The 21200-nt window shown below is 46.2% G+C and overlaps 2 protein-coding genes across 7 annotated transcripts in view; one reads left to right on the plus strand and one right to left on the minus strand.

Moving 5' to 3' along the window:
* Positions 1-9217, plus strand: part of B3GALNT2 (beta-1,3-N-acetylgalactosaminyltransferase 2) — a 59361-nt gene extending 50144 nt beyond the window's left edge. Inside the window, exons 8-13 of one of the 3 annotated variants that reach the window (XM_047088623.1) lie at positions 1080-1263; positions 4483-4608; positions 5193-5352; positions 5967-6023; positions 7780-7932; positions 9144-9217. In XM_047088623.1, coding sequence (XP_046944579.1) covers positions 1080-1263; positions 4483-4608; positions 5193-5352; positions 5967-6023; positions 7780-7926 — 674 coding nt within the window. In that variant the 3' untranslated portion in view covers positions 7927-7932; positions 9144-9217. Of the gene's footprint in view, positions 1-1079; positions 1264-4482; positions 4609-5192; positions 5353-5966; positions 6024-7779; positions 8573-9143 lie in introns of those variants that run through there. The other 2 variants (XM_047088622.1, XM_047088624.1) reach the window with 2 other exon arrangements.
* Positions 7483-21200, minus strand: part of TBCE (tubulin folding cofactor E) — a 92316-nt gene continuing 78598 nt past the window's right edge. For 2 of the 4 annotated variants that reach the window (XM_047088616.1, XM_047088618.1), the window contains 10 exons: positions 20236-20331; positions 19655-19719; positions 19495-19559; positions 17390-17542; positions 16237-16390; positions 13929-13997; positions 13104-13163; positions 9495-9586; positions 9260-9348; positions 7483-8751 (listed from right to left, as the gene is read on the minus strand). In XM_047088616.1, coding sequence (XP_046944572.1) covers positions 8715-8751; positions 9260-9348; positions 9495-9586; positions 13104-13163; positions 13929-13997; positions 16237-16390; positions 17390-17542; positions 19495-19559; positions 19655-19719; positions 20236-20331 — 880 coding nt within the window. In that variant the 3' untranslated portion in view covers positions 7483-8714. Of the gene's footprint in view, positions 9349-9494; positions 9587-13103; positions 13164-13928; positions 13998-16236; positions 16391-17389; positions 17543-19494; positions 19560-19654; positions 19720-20235; positions 20332-21200 lie in introns of all 4 variants that reach the window. The other 2 variants (XM_047088617.1, XM_047088619.1) reach the window with 1 other exon arrangement.

Genomic DNA, 21200 nt, shown 5'->3' on the forward strand with positions numbered 1-21200 from the left:
CGGATTGTCTTCCTGTCTCTCTGCCCCTCCCCCACTTGCATTCTGTCTCTCGCAAAAATAAACATTAAATTTAAAAAAAAATCCATGTACTTATTACTCAGAATTAACAAATGTTTATTTTTGTCATATTTGCTTTTTAAAAAAATTTGTTAATGTTTATTTTTGAGAGAGAGGGAGAGAGAGAAACAGAGCACAAGCGAGGGAGGGGCAGAGAGAGAGGGAGACAAAGAATCTGAAGTTGGCTCTAGGCTCTGAGCTGTCATGTCCGCACAGAGCCCCATGCGGGGCTCAAACCCACGAGCTGGGAGATCATGACCTGAGCCAAAGTCCTACGCTTCACTGACTGAGCCGCCCAGTCACCCCTGACGAGAGTGTTTTAAAATTGATTCTGTGGCACCAGATTGTACATATCGATTAGCAATAAATACACCTTTTCCTCAGCGCCATTTTTCAGTGGCATTCATCTCAACATGCAAGATCAGGGTAATTTTTTTTTTTTTTTTTAACCCTAGTGATTCCTGAAGACCAGCATCCATCCAGTCTGTTCTGCCTTTTTTTTTTTTTTAATGTTTATTTTCTTATTTGGAGAGAGAGTACAAGGGGGAGATGGGGGCGGGGGGCAGAGAGAGACAGAATCCCAAGGGTCCACTCTGGTCAGCACAGAGCCTGATGCAGGGCTCGATCTCACAACCATGACATCATAACCTGAGTTGAAATCGAGGACGCTTAACCGACTGAGCACCAGGGTAATTTCTTTAACTGCTGTACTCCGTGATGCGGATGGGCCATATTTTCTGTTACCAACAGTGCTGGGGGGGAACATCCTTGGGAGCACATGAAATACTGCCTCTAGTGCTGGGTCTGAGTGGCCTTTCCCGGTGTGCGCGTCTTCCGCCCAACAGGCCGCATTGCTCTCCACGGAGAGCGCGTGCGCTCATCCTGGGCCGCGAGGAGAGTTCCTATCAGCTGCTCTCCGTTAGGTGTCTCGGGGAAGGAGTGCAAGTGCACATTATGTTCCACGTTCTGGGGCTGAAGTTTACAGTGGTGTTTTTCTCCAACTCCCGGCTTTTTCTTTGTAGAAGGTGATGCTCTCTTACAAAACCTTCATTCTCGCCCTCGAAGACTCCTTGACCATATGAGTAATCTCCACAGGGAAGATGCCTTACTGAGGGAGGAAAGCAGCGTCTACGACGATATCGTTTTTGTGGACGTTGTTGACACTTACCGAAACGTTCCTGCAAAATTACTGAACTTCTATAGATGGTAAGTTGTAAAAAACGTCGGGCAGGTAGAATTTGTTTTATTGTTCTTTGGGTGTAGAAACAATTTATCAACATTAGACCACTGAATTTTTAAGTTTGTTTATTTTTGAGAGAGCGCATGTGCAGAAGTGGGGTAGGAGCAGAGAGAGAGAGAGAGAGAATCTGAATCAGGCTCTGCACACATTGTGGGAGTCAACTGATGTGGGACTCAAACTCACAAAACATGAGAACATGTCCTGAGCTGAAGTCAGATGCTTAACTGACTAAGCCACCCAGGCTCCCCCTGAATTTATTTATTTATTTTGAGAGCGAGCGGGCTGGGGAGGGGCAGAGAGAGAGGAAGAGAGAGAGAATCCCAAGCCAGCTCCTCACTGTCAGTGCAGAGCCCAACACGGGGCCCAAACTCAACGAACTGCGAGATCATGATCTGAGCCGAAGTCAAGAGTCGGATGCTTAACCGACTGAGCCACCAGGCACCCCTGAATTTTTTTTTAAACAACCCTAAGGCCCCTGAACACCTGGGATGTGATCTGTTGTATCCTGGTTCTTTGCGAGAACTTTTAAAATTCTGCTGTTTTCTTATTTACATAAGCAGAACCATGACATGAATGATCTTTATCACAAACAGGGCAAAAGTTGGTTTCATTTTGAGTCATCTGCTCTTGGAGTCAAAATCGGTCCTCTGAGTCACTGTCTTGGTGGTCTCGAGCCAACGTCAGATGAAAATCTGTGAGTTTGAAAATGGCCCCTTTTCAGTTGTGTTCATACCCACCGACCTAAACATCCCGAGTATAGTTTCCTCAAATCCAGGTTAATGATCTGAATTCTGTTCAGCTGAACATCCACATTATATTTCCATCCTCTTCTCCATGCACTTAAAAACTAATTGCCCTGGGGCGCCTGGGTGGCTCAGTTGGTTAAGGATCCAGCTTCCACTCAGGTCATGATCTCGCGGTTTATGAGTTCAAGCCCCGCATCGGGCTGTCTGCTGCCAGCACAGAGCCTGCTTCAGATCCTTGGTCCCTCCCACGCTCACACATTCTCTCTCTCTCAAAAATTAACGAACATTTAAAAATATATAAATAAAAAGAAAACTACTTGCCCTAATTCCAAAACTTTTATGTAAGATGAAATCCAAACACACTTGGAGTCTGCCATAACTTCCCCAACCTTTCCATATTTCGTAGACCTTGGTTGTAATTCCTACCTTAATAATAATAATGGCAATAACAACTATTTTATATATATATATATATATATATATATATATATATTATATATATATATATAGACAGAAAGAGAGAGAGTTAATATTACTAGTTACTCCAGGGTCCCCTAACGTGTCATTGAGCCCTTGAACACTGTCCACCCTAAGTGCAGAGGTAACACCTGTCTCTGTCTAAACCCATAGTGTTTTCACATCTTTGTCCTTACAAATTTGTCAGTGAGCTTGTTTCCTGGTGAGCCCCAGAGTCTGTTCCTGTCCCCTCTGTTGTCCTGGGCAGAGTGGGAGGTGGTCAAGCACTCTGTGGACACAGTCCCCTGGTCCTGAGGGGGAGACGGCCTGATTTGTTTATGGAAGATGATGTTTCCTAGCTAGGGCAAGTTAATATAATTTTGGGGTCACCTGGTGGGCAGAGGGCAGATATAAATAAGGGTTGGAAATTGGGGCGTGTCTGGAATATCAGGGTTTTGTTTGGATAACTAGAGTGAGAAAGAGAACTTTCTTTATTTAGCTCAAGGCCGATAGTAGGGGTTCCTGTGGTAGGGGGGCCAAGGCAAGAATATAAAGAGGCAAAGAAAAGGAGTGGAGGTCCAGGAAATGGGAAATCCGGATTGTGGAGTTCTAGGGCTTTCTACAGGGAGCTGATTGACAGTTGTGGAAGTTGAGTTGAGTTGAGATACCGCCGCCAGTTTTAGCTTTGTCTCCGGTGCTCCAAACAGGTCTCTGAGGTCTCGGCCTCTCCCCTCAGTCATTACTGCCACTGTCTTGGGCCATCGTCTCCACCTGCACCGCCAGTGGTGGGCTCCCGGGGTTGTGCTGGGGGACCTGTTCCCAGCTGCTCGCCTGTGCGCCCTCTTCCTTCTCTGTTCAGTTGCTTGGTCAGCGACCGCAGTGTCCTTTATCAAAAAAGTTCCTCCTAATTAGCAAATAAATAGCATGTGTGCCCGTGCTGCTAATGAGAAATAAACGTTAGAGCACAGGGTTAAGCAATTTGGTGTGGACCTGTTGTTGTTAGATTCACCATTGTTGGGCTTAATGAAACTTTCTCCAGATTTCCTTTCTTCAGATTTCTGTCATTTGGTTCCCTAGCAAGACTCTGGGTATTTTGTTTTAATCAAAGATGCATGGGGTTGGCAGGGTGAGACGAAGTCAGTTTTCTACTTGCCCTCATATGTCTAGGTAAATGAAGTCACCCTCCTGGGCCTCCTAAAGGTCATTTATAATAGTTTAATAGCTGGAAATCGTTTCCAAGGGGAAATATATTTCAGTGTCATAACTCTTTTAAAAACCATAAAATGTGAGTGCAGCATAAATAGTGGCACAGAACAGAGCATCTTGTACAACAGCATTCTGTGTGTGGGGCCTCATATGACACCTGTCCCCTCATCCTGGGCCCCTGTCACAAACACACGTTACGAGGTTTGAATGCTGAATGGATTTGGTGGCCTGGCCGGAGCAAGGCCAGTAAAGTGTTGTTTGAGCATATGTTCGCTTAAGGCATCTTTTTTTTTTTTTTTTTAAATTGTGTTCTTGTTCTTTTGTTCCTTTTATATTTTTTTATGTCTGTTTATTTGTGAGAGAGAGTGTGTGTGTGAGCAGGGAAGGGGGAGAGAGAGGGAGACACAGAATCCCAAGCAGGCTCTGCACCGTCAGCACAGAGCCCGACATGGGGCTCGAATTCACAAACCATGAGATCATGACCCGAGCTGAAATCGAGCCGCACGCCTCACACAGCCACCCAGCGCCCCTCTTTTGCACCTCAAGTCAGCCTGGTACTTCTCTGTGTTGTGCCACTTAGTGAACATCCAGCAGGGACTGCGGTTGGCAGCAACTTTCTGAGCAAATGTTCTCAACATCGAAGGAACAAGAAGCTGAAAAACTGTACAGGCAGCTCAGGGACAGCTTTTCGTTAAAATATTAGCGGTGCCATCGCCTTGGCGTCGCTGTGTCTCCTTGTACGGACGCACTGACTTCCGTGTTCCCTTTTGCCAACAGGACTGTGGAAACAACCAGCTTTGATTTGTTGCTAAAAACAGACGACGACTGTTACATAGACTTAGAAGCTGTGTTTAATAGAATTGCCCACAAGAATCTGGACGGGCCTAATTTTTGGTGGGGAAAGTAAGTTAAAGCTTGTTAGCCACTTGGCCTTCAGGTACCTGATCCAATGGGATGAATTTATAATGAAATACATACGCTGTCTTTCACAAGCAAAACATGGTTGAGCTGGGAAACCCCCCTCCTAGGCTCCTGGGTTACTACTGTATGTTGTTCACCAAGTAGAGGGAAATTCTTCGAAATGAGAAACCTCAGGCTCGTGTAATGAAGGAGGAGAAACGGTAGGGCTTTTATCCTCGTGGCCCAGAAAGAAGTGGTTAGAATAAATTTGTGACACATTTCTTGAAACTGCTGCTTCTTTAGAATACAGTATGGATTAATGAGGGGTTTTTAGTGTATGTACACAAGATGGTCTGGCACTTTCAGAAACCCCACAAATGTAACCCTGGGAGAATCCGATAGACCATTCTTTTATACGCCACACCTGCCAGCTAGAGAATTGCTTTCCTTAGACTAAAAAAACACTTCTCATTCTTTCCTCACCTTTACAGCTTAGCCCTCTGTAGTGATAAGAAAGGGGTGCGGCCTCCTAGTGGTAGGACAGGGGTCAAACCAATACGAAGAGACCAACTTGTTTTGAATCTCAGTTTCAGACTGAACTGGGCAGTTGACCGAACCGGCAAGTGGCAGGAGCTGGAATACCCCAGCCCCGCCTACCCGGCCTTCGCCTGCGGCTCGGGGTACGTGATCTCCAGGGACATCGTCCAGTGGCTGGCCAGCAACGCGGGCAGACTGAAGACCTATCAGGTGACTCGGGATTTCTGACCCAAGAGTGTACAAGCTTCACCCAGCCCAGGATTCCATCGCTGACACAGAGCCGGCGTTCCCCAGGGAAAGCATGTTAGTCTTTCTGGGTAGGATTCACCCTCAGAGGTCAGGGATGCAGCCCTCGCCTCCAGATCCTGGCCCTAAATTCTATTCCTAAACCTTTTCTTGAGCCTGCTTGTTTTCAGACTATATTTTATAAGTATAGTCCCTGGAGGAATGGAAGGCTTGACATTCATAAGAAGGAAGACGATACAGCAAGTGTTTGCTTTCTGTGGATTCCGGTGACGGTGGCAATGAACAAGCCGCCCGGCTCTCGGATCCACAGCGTCCTTCACACGGTCGTGCTGGAGGTTTAAGGCCCATGAGAAGGGCGGACTGGACACTTGCTATATTGTCTCTAGTCTTCTCCTTGCGATGTGCAGTTCGCGGCCGCTGGCTTTTACTCTGTGTACAGGTGTTAATACGGTCTTGGCATTTGCTGGTAGAATAACGAGAAAACAAGTAGAAAGAGGATTACGAGAACGTGTGGCATCCCATTTAAAGATGATACAGCATTTAAACTTTTGCCTTTAAACTTCACGGGGTACGTACAGGGTGAAGACGTGAGCATGGGCATCTGGATGGCCGCCATAGGGCCCGCACGGTACCAGGTAAGCAAGCCTGACGGGGGACTGGCCCCGGGGCACTCGGGAGGCGAAGGTCCTGTGTCAGACAGGCACAAACAGTGAATTGAGGATGATTCACAGAGCTGCACTCTTGATTGAATGCACAGTGATCCACATAGGTTCGCATACAGTATTTTTCTGAGTTTAAAGTAAATATTTTGTAAGTTTTCCTACTCAGAGAAGAACTGGGTTTTATACGTTTGGTCAGAAATTCTTTGCCGCTTTAAAACTTGAGGAACCAGGCGCCTGGCTGGCTCAGTCGGTAGAGCATGCGACTCTTGATCTGAAGGTCATGAGTTCAAGCCCCGTGTTGGGCACAGAGATTACTAACAACAACCAAAAAACCCTCAAGGAATCAGCTGGCTTAGGTTTCCAGCAGTGGTGGTTCAAGGACCCTTCAGCCCCTCTGACGGATAGAACTAAAAGACTGTAAGGTGTCTTTTAAAATAAACTGGTCAGTGAGCCAGGAAAAGAAATGAATTTGCAGACACCAGAACAGAAATAGCCCTGAGAAGACAGCAGGTATAAAGCTGGGGTTTGCCTCCAAGAGTTCTGTTGAATTTTGGATTCTTGCGGCTTCCACTTTGGCCACAGAAGGTGGGGGGCAGAGGCACGTGCAGGGTCTGCCGGACACGACCTCTGCGTGGCGCCCCGGCCCCAGAGCAGGGCACCCTCGCTGCAGGGGTGAACGGGAATAAACCCCCACCTGCTGGGTCAGCTTTGACAGTCTGTGTCATAGTGAAGCCCAATCTGACTTAACTGAACACTGAAGCTAATTTTCTGTATCTGCTAATTGTACTGTCCGTGGTCTCTTTGGGCCTGAGTCTGTAGTTTGATGTTGCTTATGGAGCTTGTTTCTTGATGTGCTGAGAGACCGGTGTGCGTGACCTCATGTTCCTCGGAAATGGAGGTCTGTATTTAAAACTCCTTCCACAGAGGGCCTTACCGTCTACTTGACTGCATTACCAACGAATGTGACTCATGCTGCACACCCACCCAGGTGCAGGCGGGGTTCTAGACGCTCAGGGTCAAGGCTGAGACCCAGGTTTTGTTTTCTAAATTACACACACACACACACACACACACTTTCTCCTTCCCTCCCTCTAGGGGGTCCTGGCTGTGTGAGTCCCCGGGCCCGGTGGCCTTTTAAAACCCAGCAGGGCCTTTGGGTCACACGTGGACTCTAGCTCCTTTCCTCTGCCACCAGTTCAAACATGCTGTGAAAAGACTTGATTCTTTCTAGCATCTTTATGTTCTGAGATGGCAGGGGTTTCTCAGGCTCTGTTGTATCACTGGGAAGTAGCTGGTGGTTAAGAGTCAGTCCTTCCTGTTCACCTTGCCGGCATCCGCCCACCTTTACTACCCTCGCCGTGACTGACCTTGGGCAAAGTACCGCACACTCAGTCTCTCAACCGTAAAAGGGAAAGGATTCCTACCTCACAGGTTTTAGGAGAATTCACTAGTATTTATTTATAAAGCGCCCGCTGCCATCCCCAGAATACCGTGCGCTTGCATGGGAACAGCTGCTGTTACCTCTTCTCACAGCCGCTGGGAAACTTTCCGTTTGCGCTTCCCAGGCTTTCTGGTCACAGAAATCCCCCCGCTGCCGCCCCCCTCCCGCCCCCACCTGCGGGGGTTTCGGTGGTTCGCACGCAGGTGTCTTTGAAGGCCTCTGCCAGCTTTCGTGTCTGATCTTCAAATCCGTTCCACGGCTCCCAAGTTCCCCTTTGTTTTTCTCCAGGACGGCCTGTGGCTGTGTGAGAAGACGTGCGAGACGGGAATGTTGTCCTCACCCCAGTACTCCCCGCAGGAACTGACCCAGCTGTGGAGGCTGAAGGAAGCGTGTGGAGACCCCTGTCAGTGCGAAGCGGCCGCAGGAGGAGCGTAACTCGCGGTGTGTGAGGCTGAGGGTGTGTGCCGGCGAGAGTCTGAGGAGAGCCTACGGTTTGGCTGTCGAGTCCATGTGTCTTTCAGGATTGTTCTAGGTTGGCACTTTTTACCTGTAACCAATGTGACATTTCTAAATGTGTGCACAAAATTTCCTTTTTAAAAACCGACTGCTACTGTAGCATAAGAAAAATTTTATTTCTGTATTGGAAGAACATTTGAGAAATACCAAATTGTTTTATAAAACAAAAAAGTTTCTAAAAGCTGATGTATCATTTCTAGTTTATAATTCATTACTATCACTTTTGGTTAAAATTTGGCCTAGTTCAGAAATCTTGAGTAATGACAGAGAATGTGAATTTCAACCTGGATTACAGAATAGTTCCATAAAGCATAATGAGGATAATTAAGGGCCAAAAAGAACTCACAGAATGCTGTGTCGTCACTGATACCAAAGCTTGGGGTTTCTGGAAATGTCTGAAGTGGGCAACTTGAACTTGAAAAGGAACCAATCCACTCGGTTCAGGACTTTGGTTTTAAAGTTCACTTATTAAGTGGGCTAATTCAAGTTTTCTTTTGCCATTTAACACAAATCCTGAAGGTCACAGTCTGGTACTATTGAAAAAAAAAAAAAACTAAAATGGGGATATAAGTCAAATACCTCTCAGGGTTTTAGTGACATAGGGAAGGATACTGCTTAAACAGTTGACACTTCAAATGAGTTTTGCTTTCCTCCTGTCATTGCCCGATGGTTCCCTACTACACGTGAATTCCCATCAGAGCTGGTCGTCATCTGTAGAAGAATGTATGCCCAGTGTAGGTGCAGCTGCAGGAAAGAGCATGGGATTCATTTTTGCAAGTACTCTAAAAATAGTGCAGCAGAGAAGAGAGATCATAGCATATGCGTTACACACAGAAGAGGTGCCTCCCTGAGTTCAAGGGACAATTTCCAAAATGACCTTCCAAGTCCTTTTGGTAACTTTTAAACTAGTAGTAACAGTGGAATTCCATTAAAACTGGTCTTATGCTGGACCTTAACTGTGTTCAGATTTCATTAGACTAGCTAGGTTCTATTTAATATTTAAAGTAGCCATGAACTATAAATACGAAATAAAATCAGAAAGTCATTAGCAGTAACCAAGGCTTTGCACCTACTGTTATACATATGCCTAGAAATGGTCTCTTCCCAATGAAAAATACCACTTTTTCTCTACTTAGGGCAAGTTGTAAAACCTCTTCTTCTGACAGAATTGTTCCAGAGAATCATTCCTTTCCAGTGAACCCCAGTCATGATAAAACAGTGGAGTCTCTGAACTTGATTAGTTGGCTGTTACCATCGCACTAACAGGTAGTCTCCGTTTTCCACAGAATAGAACTGTAATGACTGCTGGTCATTTTCTAGCTCAATCTCTCTGCCAGGCATCTAAAAACAGAACAAAGGGTTAATACATCAAAGATGTCTGTTTTTCACCGAGAATCCAGCCGAGTCACAAAAGCCCCAGCTGAATGACATGTCTTACGGTGGGGCGGGGACCTAAGCTTGACTCTGCGTTTCGCTGGGCAACTTACTTTGGGACTTTCGTAGGACAGCAGAAGTTCTGACACAGGAACTTTGAGAAGACGTGACAGCAGTCCCTTCACCTTCTGAATGGTCATGGAATCTGTCAAAAGACACACCCTCAGTTCCCTTGAATAACAGTTCCGTGTAAAACGAGCTCACGTGACAAGCCCACAGTCGCAGTGACTCAGTGTTCCGTCATTAGGGAAAGGCTCACCTGCCCCGGGGCGGCGAGAGCCGGGTCCACACCACCTACTGGACATTCGGGAAGCTGTGGGAAACGGAGCCAATGTTTGACCCAAGTGCCCTTGACAATGGCTTTTCATTACCATCTCAGTGGTGTTTAATATTTCCTCCTTACTCTGAAGAAACCGGAAATCCTATTCTCTGCACAGAGGAGTAAATGTGAGTAAAACCCTGACCTTCCTAAACCTCTGTGATCACTCACTTCTGGATGGCTGAGAGAACGCTGGGGCGGGGCGCCCCGAGGACGTCTGTCCGTCCCTCTGCCTTGGTTTCCTCCCTGGGGAGTGAGGGAGGCCCAAGTGGTCTATAGACTCCCTTCGAGCGCGCCCAGTCTGTGGGGATTATGACGTGTAAATGCGCTTGACATGCGAGGGGGATTTACTCAATGAGCAAATGCTTTGGTTCAGAAAACGCTATGAACTTCTTTCCAAAGATGGGTTGTGGTAAATACTGGATATTTTGGTGATGAGAAATAGTTTCTCTGAAGCTTTAGCTGGAGGTACAGCAATAGTGTGGTGTTCCTACAAATATCACATGTATTCAAATATTTTTCTATCAAAAATGATTTTTGTAAAAGCTGTGTGTGTTTTTATGCAACTTGTCATAATAAATGTTATCTTTATTTTAGAATAAAAACTGGCCTTATTTATGTGTTGAATATAAACACTTAATTGACACTTGTAATTTTAATGAACGTAACTTGTTCTTTTACGTGTGAACCTGTGTAGATAATCTTGTCCTTTCAAAAGCCTTAGGTGGACCGGCTTTCCTTGTTTGGAGGGTGATCAGCGATGGGTTAACTCCTCCACAGCAACAGGGAAGACACATTCCTAACTCACATCAGAAACAGAAAGTTTGGTCACAAAACAGTCCTAAGAAGAAATCTGCCTACTCGCACTGTGTCTTTAGAAAAACAGCAATTTGCATGTAATGCTCTAAATAACAATACCATTTTTAATGTGAAAGTAACACGATTGTCTTCACATTTAGAAAACGTAGAGATGGTTAACTGTCCCTGTGCCTCCCCATGACCACTGTTAGAATTTTAACGGGTAGGGCGCCTGGGTGGCTCAGTCGGTCAAGCGTCCGACCTCAGCTCAGGGCATGATCTCATAGTTAGTGAGTTTGAGCCCCACGTCGGGCTCTGTGCTGACAGCTCAGAGCCTGGAGCCCACTTCGGATTCTGTGTCTCCCTCTCCCTCGGCTGCTCCTCTGCTCGTGCACTCTCAAAAAATAAAATAGAACACTAAAAAAAATTTTTTTTAAGCTTAACAGGTATACACTTCCAGGCGTTCCTCCGTTTCTAGAAGGATGGACAGGTTTCACCTGCAGTGGTCCATCTTTCATCTCTTCACGCCAGTTCCTCTAGACCTGCACAGCCCAGCACAGCCGCTGCGTGGCTAGTGAGCACCTGAAGTGCGGGGAGTACGACTCAGGAACTGAATTTTATGATTTCAATTTAATGCATTTAAATGGTGGCTCGTGGCGGCCATCCTGGACAGTGCGGCTCTAGACCTACTTCATTCTCTTTAAAGATCCGTGATACGGCCACGCGTGGCCCAGACTTACTCAACCACTTATTTCTCCACCGGTGAACATCTGTTTTTAATTCTACCATCACAAGTGCCACAAGGTAGAATGCTCGGTCGTACCGTATACCCATACGTATGGGCAAAAGACGATGTTGCAGTCCTTTACATTTCCTTATTTATCACGTTTTGAAGATCAGTTATGTTGGTGGTTGAACAGTGGCAGCATGTGGCGTAAAAATCAATAGCAAGAACTGTTGTAATCTGCTGGCTTGCTGCCAGGTTTCGAGAACACAGGACTCAGATTCTGTACTGCTTGAAGCAGTAAGTATTACATATAATTTCTATGGATGATTCTGCTCTCTGCTGGGTCCATCTGAAGATGAATACAAATCAGTGCATGAACATGGTGGGTGTTCCAGGGGGAACCGCATCTCAGAAGAACTGGGACACAGGTATAGAGGGTGGAAGAGGAGAGGGTGAGGCCACACTGTCGCCATCGGCCTAGAGCCACAGTCACACGCACACCCAGCCACAGTCCTTGACGGATGGAGCTTGGTGCCCTTCCCCAAAGAAGCCCTTGAACAGAAAGCTGAACTCAGGGCTGACAACATTCTTGAGCAAATATTCCTCAGTAATAACCTCCCCAGGAGTTGATTTTATGGATCTGGAAAGTAAAGGGAAAAACAAACACGATCCAAAGCCTACTACATTAACAAAAAGCTCTGGGTCTCTCACTGGTCTGTCCCCATGAGTGTCTTTACCGACAGTACTTAAGTCTGAAAACAGAATAACCAAAGGGGAGCCACTACTTTGAATTCATGGTGATCTAACAGCAGAATTACAGATCACAGGAACAGAAGTTAGACTGCTAAGGAAAATGGAGTAATACTGGTATTAAATGACAGTTACCAGTCAGAAAGGTACCCCTGTGAGTACAAACCCTTCCATAAGCGATACTGTGAGCTTGTGGGATTTGATAAAAAATTAATTTAAAAATAAATGTGAATTGACTGCACCGACAGGCAAACAAAGAAAAGTCTTTTACTAGAGTCATTTATGGTGATCTACATTCCATTTCTTGGGCAAATCCTCACTGTTCTAAATTTAACCTGTTGATATTACTATTTAACTCTGAATCAAGTTAATCTTGAGAATTCACAGTATACTCAAAAGATGGGCTGTAATTTTTTCTAAGTTTAAGGTCACTTAGAGCAATCTAGTTTGTTGACACAGAAGTATTTTCGGAATAAAATGAATTCAGTTCCAGCAACACTAATGTTTAGACAGAGTTCCGAAGTAGCTTTTCCAAAAGAAAACCATTTCAGTGTTTCCGTTAAACTTTCCACAGGGACTCTCGATCGGTAAGGAGTCGAGCGTATGAGAAGTCACAGATGTCCAAATAATTCACAGTTCGGGTCACTAAGACACATTTCCTGTTTTACGAAGGGATGGTGAGACGGACCTCAAGCCCGGTGAAACAGTCTCTCTGGACCAGAGCAACAATTTGAGAACTAAACCGAGGTGGATGCAGGAAAGGCCAAGCCAGTCCAGCACTAATGACTTTGGCTGAAGATGTAAATGTACGCAGGGGCTTCTGGTTTAACAGGACTTTCCTAGATAAGCTGATATGGTTACAGGAGACTCAGGCTTCCGGGAAGGGGTTGGGGCGGGGGGGGGGGGGGGGGGGGGGAGGACGAGGATGCTGGCACGATTAGTTGTATTTTAGATCATAAAAGATTAGTGAAAACCTATCAACTCTAGAAGTTCCGACACTTTGCTTCCAGCCAACTCCTAGGCCAGCAATTCATAAGCGCAACGAGTGGAAAAGCCTGTTTTTCTTACCTGGCAGTTGTTTTTCTGTGACTTTCTGATCAACCTGATTAGGATATTTTATCTTCAGTGCTTGAAGGAAAAAAGGAAAGAGAGTGACTGAGACCTACTGTAATAAGGATTTAAATTACACACACACGTTAACAGCAGCTGACAAATGATAATGGCTGTTCAGTACAGCTTGGCTCAAATCCTAGTAAAGGGTCTTACCGATGTTGAAAATCCCTTCTGTTAATACTTCACAGAATTACTAACAACAACAAAAATGGCTGGACCAACGTTCTAATGCCATCCCTTCTCCCCTTAATAGTCCTTTCCTGAGAATTTGGCTGTGTGTTCCAGTGTAAGAAAAGTCACAAATTTACAAATCACAGGTCCACTCACTTCTCACATACTGCCCATTTATAACACCATTAGGTGAATTGAAAGCATGAGAATTGCCAAAATGTCCAATGTAAGAATTAAAATTCTTTTAAAATGTTTATTTTCGAGAGAGAGAGAGACCAGGCATGAGTGGGAAAGGGACAGAGAGAGGAGGAGACAGAATCCGCAGCAGGCTCCAGGTTCCGAGCTGTCAGCACAGAGCCTGACGCGGGGCTCAAACCCATGAACCGTGAGATCATAACCTGAGCCAGATTCGGACACTCAACCGAGCCACCCAGGCGCCCCCCCAATATAAGAAGTTAGATAGGCTTGAGAATTCATCATTTCTCTAAAAACTGAAGTACTCACTTAGTACTTACTTAAGAGAAACAATCCCTATTAGCTCATCACTATCTGTTTCCGCGCCTAAGGACGCGAATACAAATACGCGGTCTTTGAGTGTGAGGTTCTTACTTAGTAGCTGGTTTTTGAGCAAAAACGGCTGTCGTGTTTTGAGTTCCCCGTCTTCAGGTGCACCATATTCTGCGGAAGAAGAAATAAAAAAGGATGAGTGATAAGCCTTAAGCCACCGGAAGCAAAAATACAAACAGTAAGTGTCTGCATAGCCTTTTCCCTTCGGGGATAAACCTCGCAGCGGCTGCCACGCTAACCTGGCAGCAGGGTCCTTTTATCCAGTTACTGGTTTGCTTGTTTATTTTTAGGAAGGGTGGACGCAACTGCTTGCAAGCCTGGGACCCTCCATCACTGATCCTCACAGACGGCGCCCCGACTCGAGCTGGCAAGAGGAGGCTGGGCTTTCAGACACTTAGGACACTTTTTATTCAAAGTTTCACCTTTGCTAACCGTTCCCTCGCATTCTGGGTCCTGAGAGAGGAGCCTGGTGCCATCTGGGACACAGCTCACGGGACACCTTCGAGTGTCGGCCAGAGTGCGCGACACCAGGCTGGGCGCTCAGCACCTCCCCCTGCCTGGGAAGGGGATCCCATAGGAGGACATCAGAAAAGCTGGAGCCTTCCTGCTCCAACTTCTGCTGGGCCAACCAGAGACCGCATTTCTAGAAATACCCTCAAGTATCTGTGCTTTTGTCTCATAGCGTTCTCAGCCGTGAAATACTGGGCCGTAGGCATAGGAATGCGTTAGAATCTTCCCTTCCCGTCACCTCCCCCAAGTGCTGCAGAATTCACCTAAGGTGGCCAGGAAATTGGGCCAGCTAATAGAGTGATTTGAAAGCAATTCCCATAGGCAGCTTTTCTTCCTCAAAGATCATGTTCCAGCCTGAAGCGCTTATGCGGTGAGCTTCTTGCATTAGGAAATATATATTAAAAAAAAAAAAAAAAAAAGAAAATCACATAAAAGTGAAATTTGGAATAATAATGAAGTCAAAACAAAATGGAAAGTTACATCAGGGACTAAGAATCATGAAGTCATGGCTTCAGTGCCTGAGGACCCAGGCTGGCGAGGGTGAGGAAGTACCTTGTGTTCCCAGTGCCCAAACCAGTAGGGGACATGCACACGGGAGCTCTCAGGACAGAGCGCTGAGCAAGTACCGTGCACTCGACTGAACTTTCCTGGACGTTAGAATTAGCTGGGGAGCTTAAATGCCAATGCCCAGATTCTACCTTGACATCTGTGTGTTTTTTTAAGTTTACTTATTTTTGAGAGACCAAGAGAGAGTGAGCAGGGGAGGGGCAGAGAGAGAGAATCCCAAGCAGGCTCCACACTGTCCGCACAAAGCCCGACATGGGACTCCAACTCACGAACCGTGAGGCCACGACCCAAGCCGAAACCAAGAGTCAGATGCTTAACCGGCTGAGCCACCCGGGCGCCCCTTAATTTTTAAAATGCCCTCAGTACGTTTCTGGGGACACACACCCCAATGTTTATAGCAGCACTATCAACAATAGCCAAAGTATGGAAAGAGGCCAAATGTCCATCGGTGGATGAATGGATAAAGAAGATGTGGTATATATATACAGTGGAATATTACTCGGCAGTCAAAAAGAATGAAATCTTGCCATTTGCAACTACATGGATGGAACTAGAGGGTATTATGCTAAGCAAAATTAGTCAGAGAAAGACAAAAATCATGACTTCACTCACATGAGGACTTTAAGCGACAAAACAGATGAACGTAAGGGAAAGGAAACAAAATATAAAAACAGGGAGGGGGACAAAACGGAAGAGACTCATAAATATGGAGAACAAACTGAGGGTTCCTGGAGGGGGTGTGGGAGGGGCGATGGGCTAAATGGTTAAGGAGCACGAAGGCATCTACTCCTGACATCACTGTTGCACTATACGCTAATTTGGATGTAAATTAAAAAAAAAAAATTAAATTAAAATGCCCTCAGTACAACCCGAGTCGAGATACGCTGGAGTGCCTCCTGCCCCCCTTAAAGGAGGGAGAGTACTGCCTCCTCGAGCAGGGAGTCGGGTGAGCACGCAGACGCGAGAACTTCCACGCACAGCTGCTTTCCGTCCCGAATGCCGACCTCTCTCTTCCGGGAGCGCACGCCCTTTCCCAGCTTCCTGCCTGCTTCTCTTTCCTAAAGGCAGCGGTTTAATTCTTGCTCCCGACTCGCTGGAGCGGCCCCAGGAAAGCACCCGTCAGCTATGCAGAGGAGTACGTAGAGACCCAGAGGAGAAAAACGGTGGCACCGAGGGTCCCCTTTGCTCCCCAGCTGTTCTAGCTGCAAGGCCGCTGGCAGGGAGGGGGGTGGGGGTCGCCGCGCGGGGAAGGCTCCGGGCCTCATGTACGTACTCAGGCAGAGCGACTGGTATCTGGGATGGGCTGCAAGAAATGCTTCATTTGGCCTGTTTTTGTCTGCATCCTGATGTCCGCCAGCCTTTTTCCATTCATTTCCAAATGCTTTTCGGTAATCAAGCTCAGCCCCACGCCTTTCCTCTGGTAGAATCTATATTAATGTGAATAAAAACAGGTCTGTTAAGGTGGTTTTTTTTTTTTAATGTTTATTTTCGAGAGCTCATAAACAAGGGGGAGGGGCAGAGAGAGAGGGAGGCACAGAATCTGAAAACGGGCCCCAGGCTCCGAGCTGTCAGCACAGAGCCCGACGCGGGGCTCGAACTCATGACCCAGGCGATCGTGACCTGAGCCGAAAGAAGCCGGCTCCGCTGAGCCACCAACTGAACCGCCAGGCGCCCCCGTTAAAGTGTTCTTCTAGTGAGTGTTTGCATTTTGTACCCTGTCCTTCCTCCACTCTTCACACACACAGAATAATCACATCGAGAGGGACAACGCTTCGTATGGCTTTACCTTTCCTCGCTAACACGGACAGAATTCAAGAGTTTACTGAAGAAGAAAAACCAGTTTCGGTCTTACGCTTTTCTTCATGAGAGTATTTGTCCACCTGCCGGCGTGTGGGCTGCGGCAGGTGCCCTGGGCCCCTGGGGGCGCTGACACCACAGGCGAGCGGCCCCACCTGGGCAATCGCTGAGGAGAGGACAGGCTCTGCGGTTCTGTGTCCCGTCTGCCTCTGCCCCCTCAGGAAAAGGAGCAAGTGCCCAGAATCCCCCGCCCCTCCTCAAGGGGCAGCTAGGCAACTTCTGTCCTCACCCGAGTAACGCCGCCTCCCGAGGAGTCGGAAAGAAAGACTTCTTAGTACCGCACAAGGGTAGTATTTTACCAGATGGGGGAAAAGCTACGTCTGAACCCTTTACAAGATTCAGGGGCGCCCGGGTGGCTCAGTCGGTGAAGCGTCCGACTCTTGATCTTGGCTCCGGTCCGGATCCCATGGTTTGTGAGGTCGAGCCCCGTACAGGACTCTGTGCTGACAGCGTGCAGCCTCCTTGGGATCCGTCTCTCCTTCTCTCTGCCCTTCTCTCATTCACGCACTCACATGCGCTCTCTCAACCAACCAACCACAAAATACCTCATCGTGCTACTAAGCGCCCACCTCACATTTGTTCAGGGTCTTCAGCTGACCGATTCTGGCGATGATGAACTGGCGTGTGGTCTGTGGTCCGCTGCCTCCTTCCGTCAGGGGGTTTCTTACGCAGGACAGAGCACGCAGACTCTGTAACTTATCCAGCTCGTTGATAAATGACCACTGAAACCCAACGGAAAAAATACGTGAATCTAAGCATGTTTCAGGCTACTTTCCTAGATGATTTGAACTAGCCAGAGAAAAGCATGAATCTCCAGTTCCAATCGGAGGCACTGGATCTCATCATGCGCCAAGCACCCACTAAGAAGACCGTGCGCTTTTACTCTAGAACTGTGCCGTGTAAAATGACCGTCTGCTGACGGGTGAATTAAACTAATTTCTCTGTTAATATTTTTGGGTTTTCTGAGGACTTTCACCCTGAGGAAGCACTTCTCTTTCAATCTAAAGTATCTTTTGACTACAGCAAAATAGAAAGCTTCTGCAGAGCAAGGGAAACCATCAACAAAACTAAAAGGCAACCTACAGAATGGGAGATCATCGCAAATGACATATCCAATAAAGGCTGAGTCCAGAATATGTAAAGAACTTGTAAAACTGAACGCCCAAAAGACAAATAGAGTAAAACCTTGGAGGGGCGCCTGGGTGGCGCAGTCGGTTAAGCGTCCGACTTCAGCCAGGTCACGATCTCGCGGTCCGTGAGTTCGAGCCCCGCGTCAGGCTCTGGGCTGATGGCTCGGAGCCTGGAGCCTGTTTCCGATTCTGTGTCTCCCTCTCTCTCTGCCCCTCCCCCGTTCATGCTCTGTCTCTCTCTGTCCCCAAAATAAATAAATGTTGAAAAAAAAATTTAAAAAAAAAAAAAAAAGAGTAAAACCTTGGATTGTGAGTAACTTGTCCTGCGAATGTTCCGCAAGATGAGCAAACTTTTCTGATAAATTTAACTTGATAAACGAGCAACGTCTTGCAATACGAGTACTACGTGAGGCCGAATGTCACATGATCACAACCGAGCCAGTGGTTCTTGAAATTCGCTTTGATATACGAGTGCTTTAGAGTATAGCTTGCCTCCGGAACAAATTATGCTCATAAACCAAGGTTTTACTGTGATTCGATTAAAAATGGGCAAAAGCAATGAACACATTTCTCCAAAGAACACATCCAGATGGCCAACAGATACAAGCAAAGATATTCAACGTCACTCATCATCAGGGAAATGCAAATCCAAACTACAATGAGGTATCATCTCACACCTGTCAGAATGGCTAGTATCAAAACCACAAGAAGCAACAAGTGTTGGTGAGGATGTGGAGAAAAAGGAACCCTTGTGCATTGCTGGTGGGAATGCAAACTGGTGCAGCCACTGTGGAAAATGGTACGGAGGTTCCTCAAAAAGTTAAAAACAGAACTCCCTACAATCCAGTAATCGCATTACTGGGTCTTTACCCCCAAAATACAAAAACACTAGCTTTGGGATACATGCACCCCTATGTTTATTGCAGCGTCGTTTACAAGAGCCAAATCATGGAAGCAGCCCAAGTGTCCATCGATAGGTGGCTGGATAAAGAAGACGTGGTGTGTATGTGTGTGTATGTATACACACACACACACACACACACACACACACAGTAAAATATTACTCAACCCTCAAAAAGAATAAAATCTTGCCATTTCCAACAACATGGATGGAGCGAGAAAGTATTATGTTACATGAAACAAGTCAAAGACAAATACCCTATGATTTCACTCACGTGGGATTTAAGAAACAAATGAACAAAAGGAAAACACAAGAGAGTGAGACAAACTAAGAAACAGAATCTTAACTCTAGAGAACAAACTGATGGTCACCAGAGGGGAAGGGGGTGGGGGTGAAATAGGTGATGGGGATTAAGAGCACACGTATCACGATGAGCACTGGGTCCCGTGGGGAGGTGTTGAATCCCTGTATTGTACACCCGAGACTAATAGGACACTGCATGTTAACTCTACTGGAATTAAAGTTAAACACTTTAATAAAGAATAGTCTTAAAGTAAAGTATTTTTTAATAGAAGGAACCTGCAAACTCCATCATAAGAGTGGAAGTGAGGATACAGTGTGCACATTGTGAAGAAGCTCTTACTTGCGAGATCTGATTGTCATTTACTACAAGGTACTGCAAGGAAGGAAACATTGATGTTTTGCACCCTGGAAAAAAGGAGAATTAAGTCACACGGCAGCAGTGAAAGAAAGAGCAGAAGTATGGGCTACCGGGCGGGGGGAGTAGAGTTAATCTCAAATACCAGTTCCTGCATCCGGAAAATGTATAGAAGAAATTCCGACGTCAGAAAGGATTAGTTGTTCTAATCTGAAATTTAAAATGTTAAATTTGATTACAAGGAACAATATAAAATGCTATAGGCGGTCAACCAGACTAGATTTGTAATGCTCTTCCCCCACCCTAGGTTTTTGTGCCCCATGAAATGCTTAGAAACCACAGAGTCTGGTTTAGGGCGTGCAGAGAGGACTGTTCATGCTACGTTGTGAGGGCTCCCCAGTCACCTAACTGCTCCTGGTGCCCGTGGCGGTGCCACGTGTTAACAGGTCTCCAAGAGCAAACAGACATGATCTGACTTCCGTAAGTTTAATGAATGAAGACTTCTGACATTAGCACCGGGCCGAATTACCCTTTCCTCAATGACCTAGTACAGACACAGACTGCGCACTATGTGGTCTGCAAACACCTCCTCTACGTAAATTCAGAGAAAAGTTTCCCAAAGGGAATTCGTGTGTGAATTCCATCTGAGCAAGTACACACAGCCTACGATCCATTCACTAAAAACCTCCTAAGCACTGCTGTAACGGCATTTTAGGAGCAAATTACCTGGGGAGATACGCTATGAGAAACAGCTGATTTTCATCAATTAATGGATTAGAGGAAAGGTCTAATAACTTGACCGTCTGTAGAACATCCGCCGGCCTGTGTGGAAAATCAAAGTGTGTCAACATGAATTTAATCTGACTTGTCTTCAAAGATACATGGCTTTTAAAATACCTGCATTTGGTGTAAAGGAGGTAAAGGGAGCAGGAGGCGAGGGGACAGGACTGTGAAAGGGCAACAGGAGGGAGGGACCCTTGCAGTGCTGGAAATGTCCTCTATGTGGATGGACCAACGTCAGGATCCTGGCTGTGGTATCGCACCCATGGGAGAAAGTGGGTGATGGGTACAGGGGAGCTCTGGGCATTATTTCTTATAACTGCATGTGAACCTCAAATTATCCCCAAATAAACAGTTTCACTTAAAAACACCTGCATTCACCTGTATAATAAGTCGTTCCATACAGTGAAGTCTCATTAGCTTGAATCCTTTCATTGGGGGAATGTATTATAAATTTGCCCACGTTTAATTTCACATAGTAATTTAATGATATCAACAAAAGAGGCAAGACAACGTATTTAATTTACTCAAGGAAAATAAGCTTTTCCATAGACTCAGTACATCAATCTTACACACACAGTGCTACCTACAATGCAGGATTTGATCCGTAAAAAGCATTTCCTCTAGAACCTCCATTTAGAAACAGAAGTTAACTGTATCTCTATGAAGCTACTAAAGTTCTGGTCTTCAAATATGTTTAATTCAAGGCTTACAATCCGATGGGCTGTGAGTAATTTGTGAGTAATAAGCATTTTCCCATTCTTATTTGCAAATCCTTAAAAAAAAATAATGTTGGGGGCGCCTGGGTGGCTTAGTTAAGTGTCTGATTCCATTTCTGCTCAGGTCATGATCTCACGGTCTGTGGGATCAAGCCCCACATCAGGCTGTATGCTGACAGTGTGGAGCCCGCT

The sequence above is a fragment of the Lynx rufus genome, unplaced genomic scaffold, assembly GCF_022079265.1.
Source record: "Lynx rufus isolate CCGP_SWC_20201006 ecotype Redwood Valley unplaced genomic scaffold, mLynRuf1.p SCAF_25, whole genome shotgun sequence".
NCBI classification, from domain to species: Eukaryota; Metazoa; Chordata; class Mammalia; order Carnivora; family Felidae; genus Lynx; species Lynx rufus.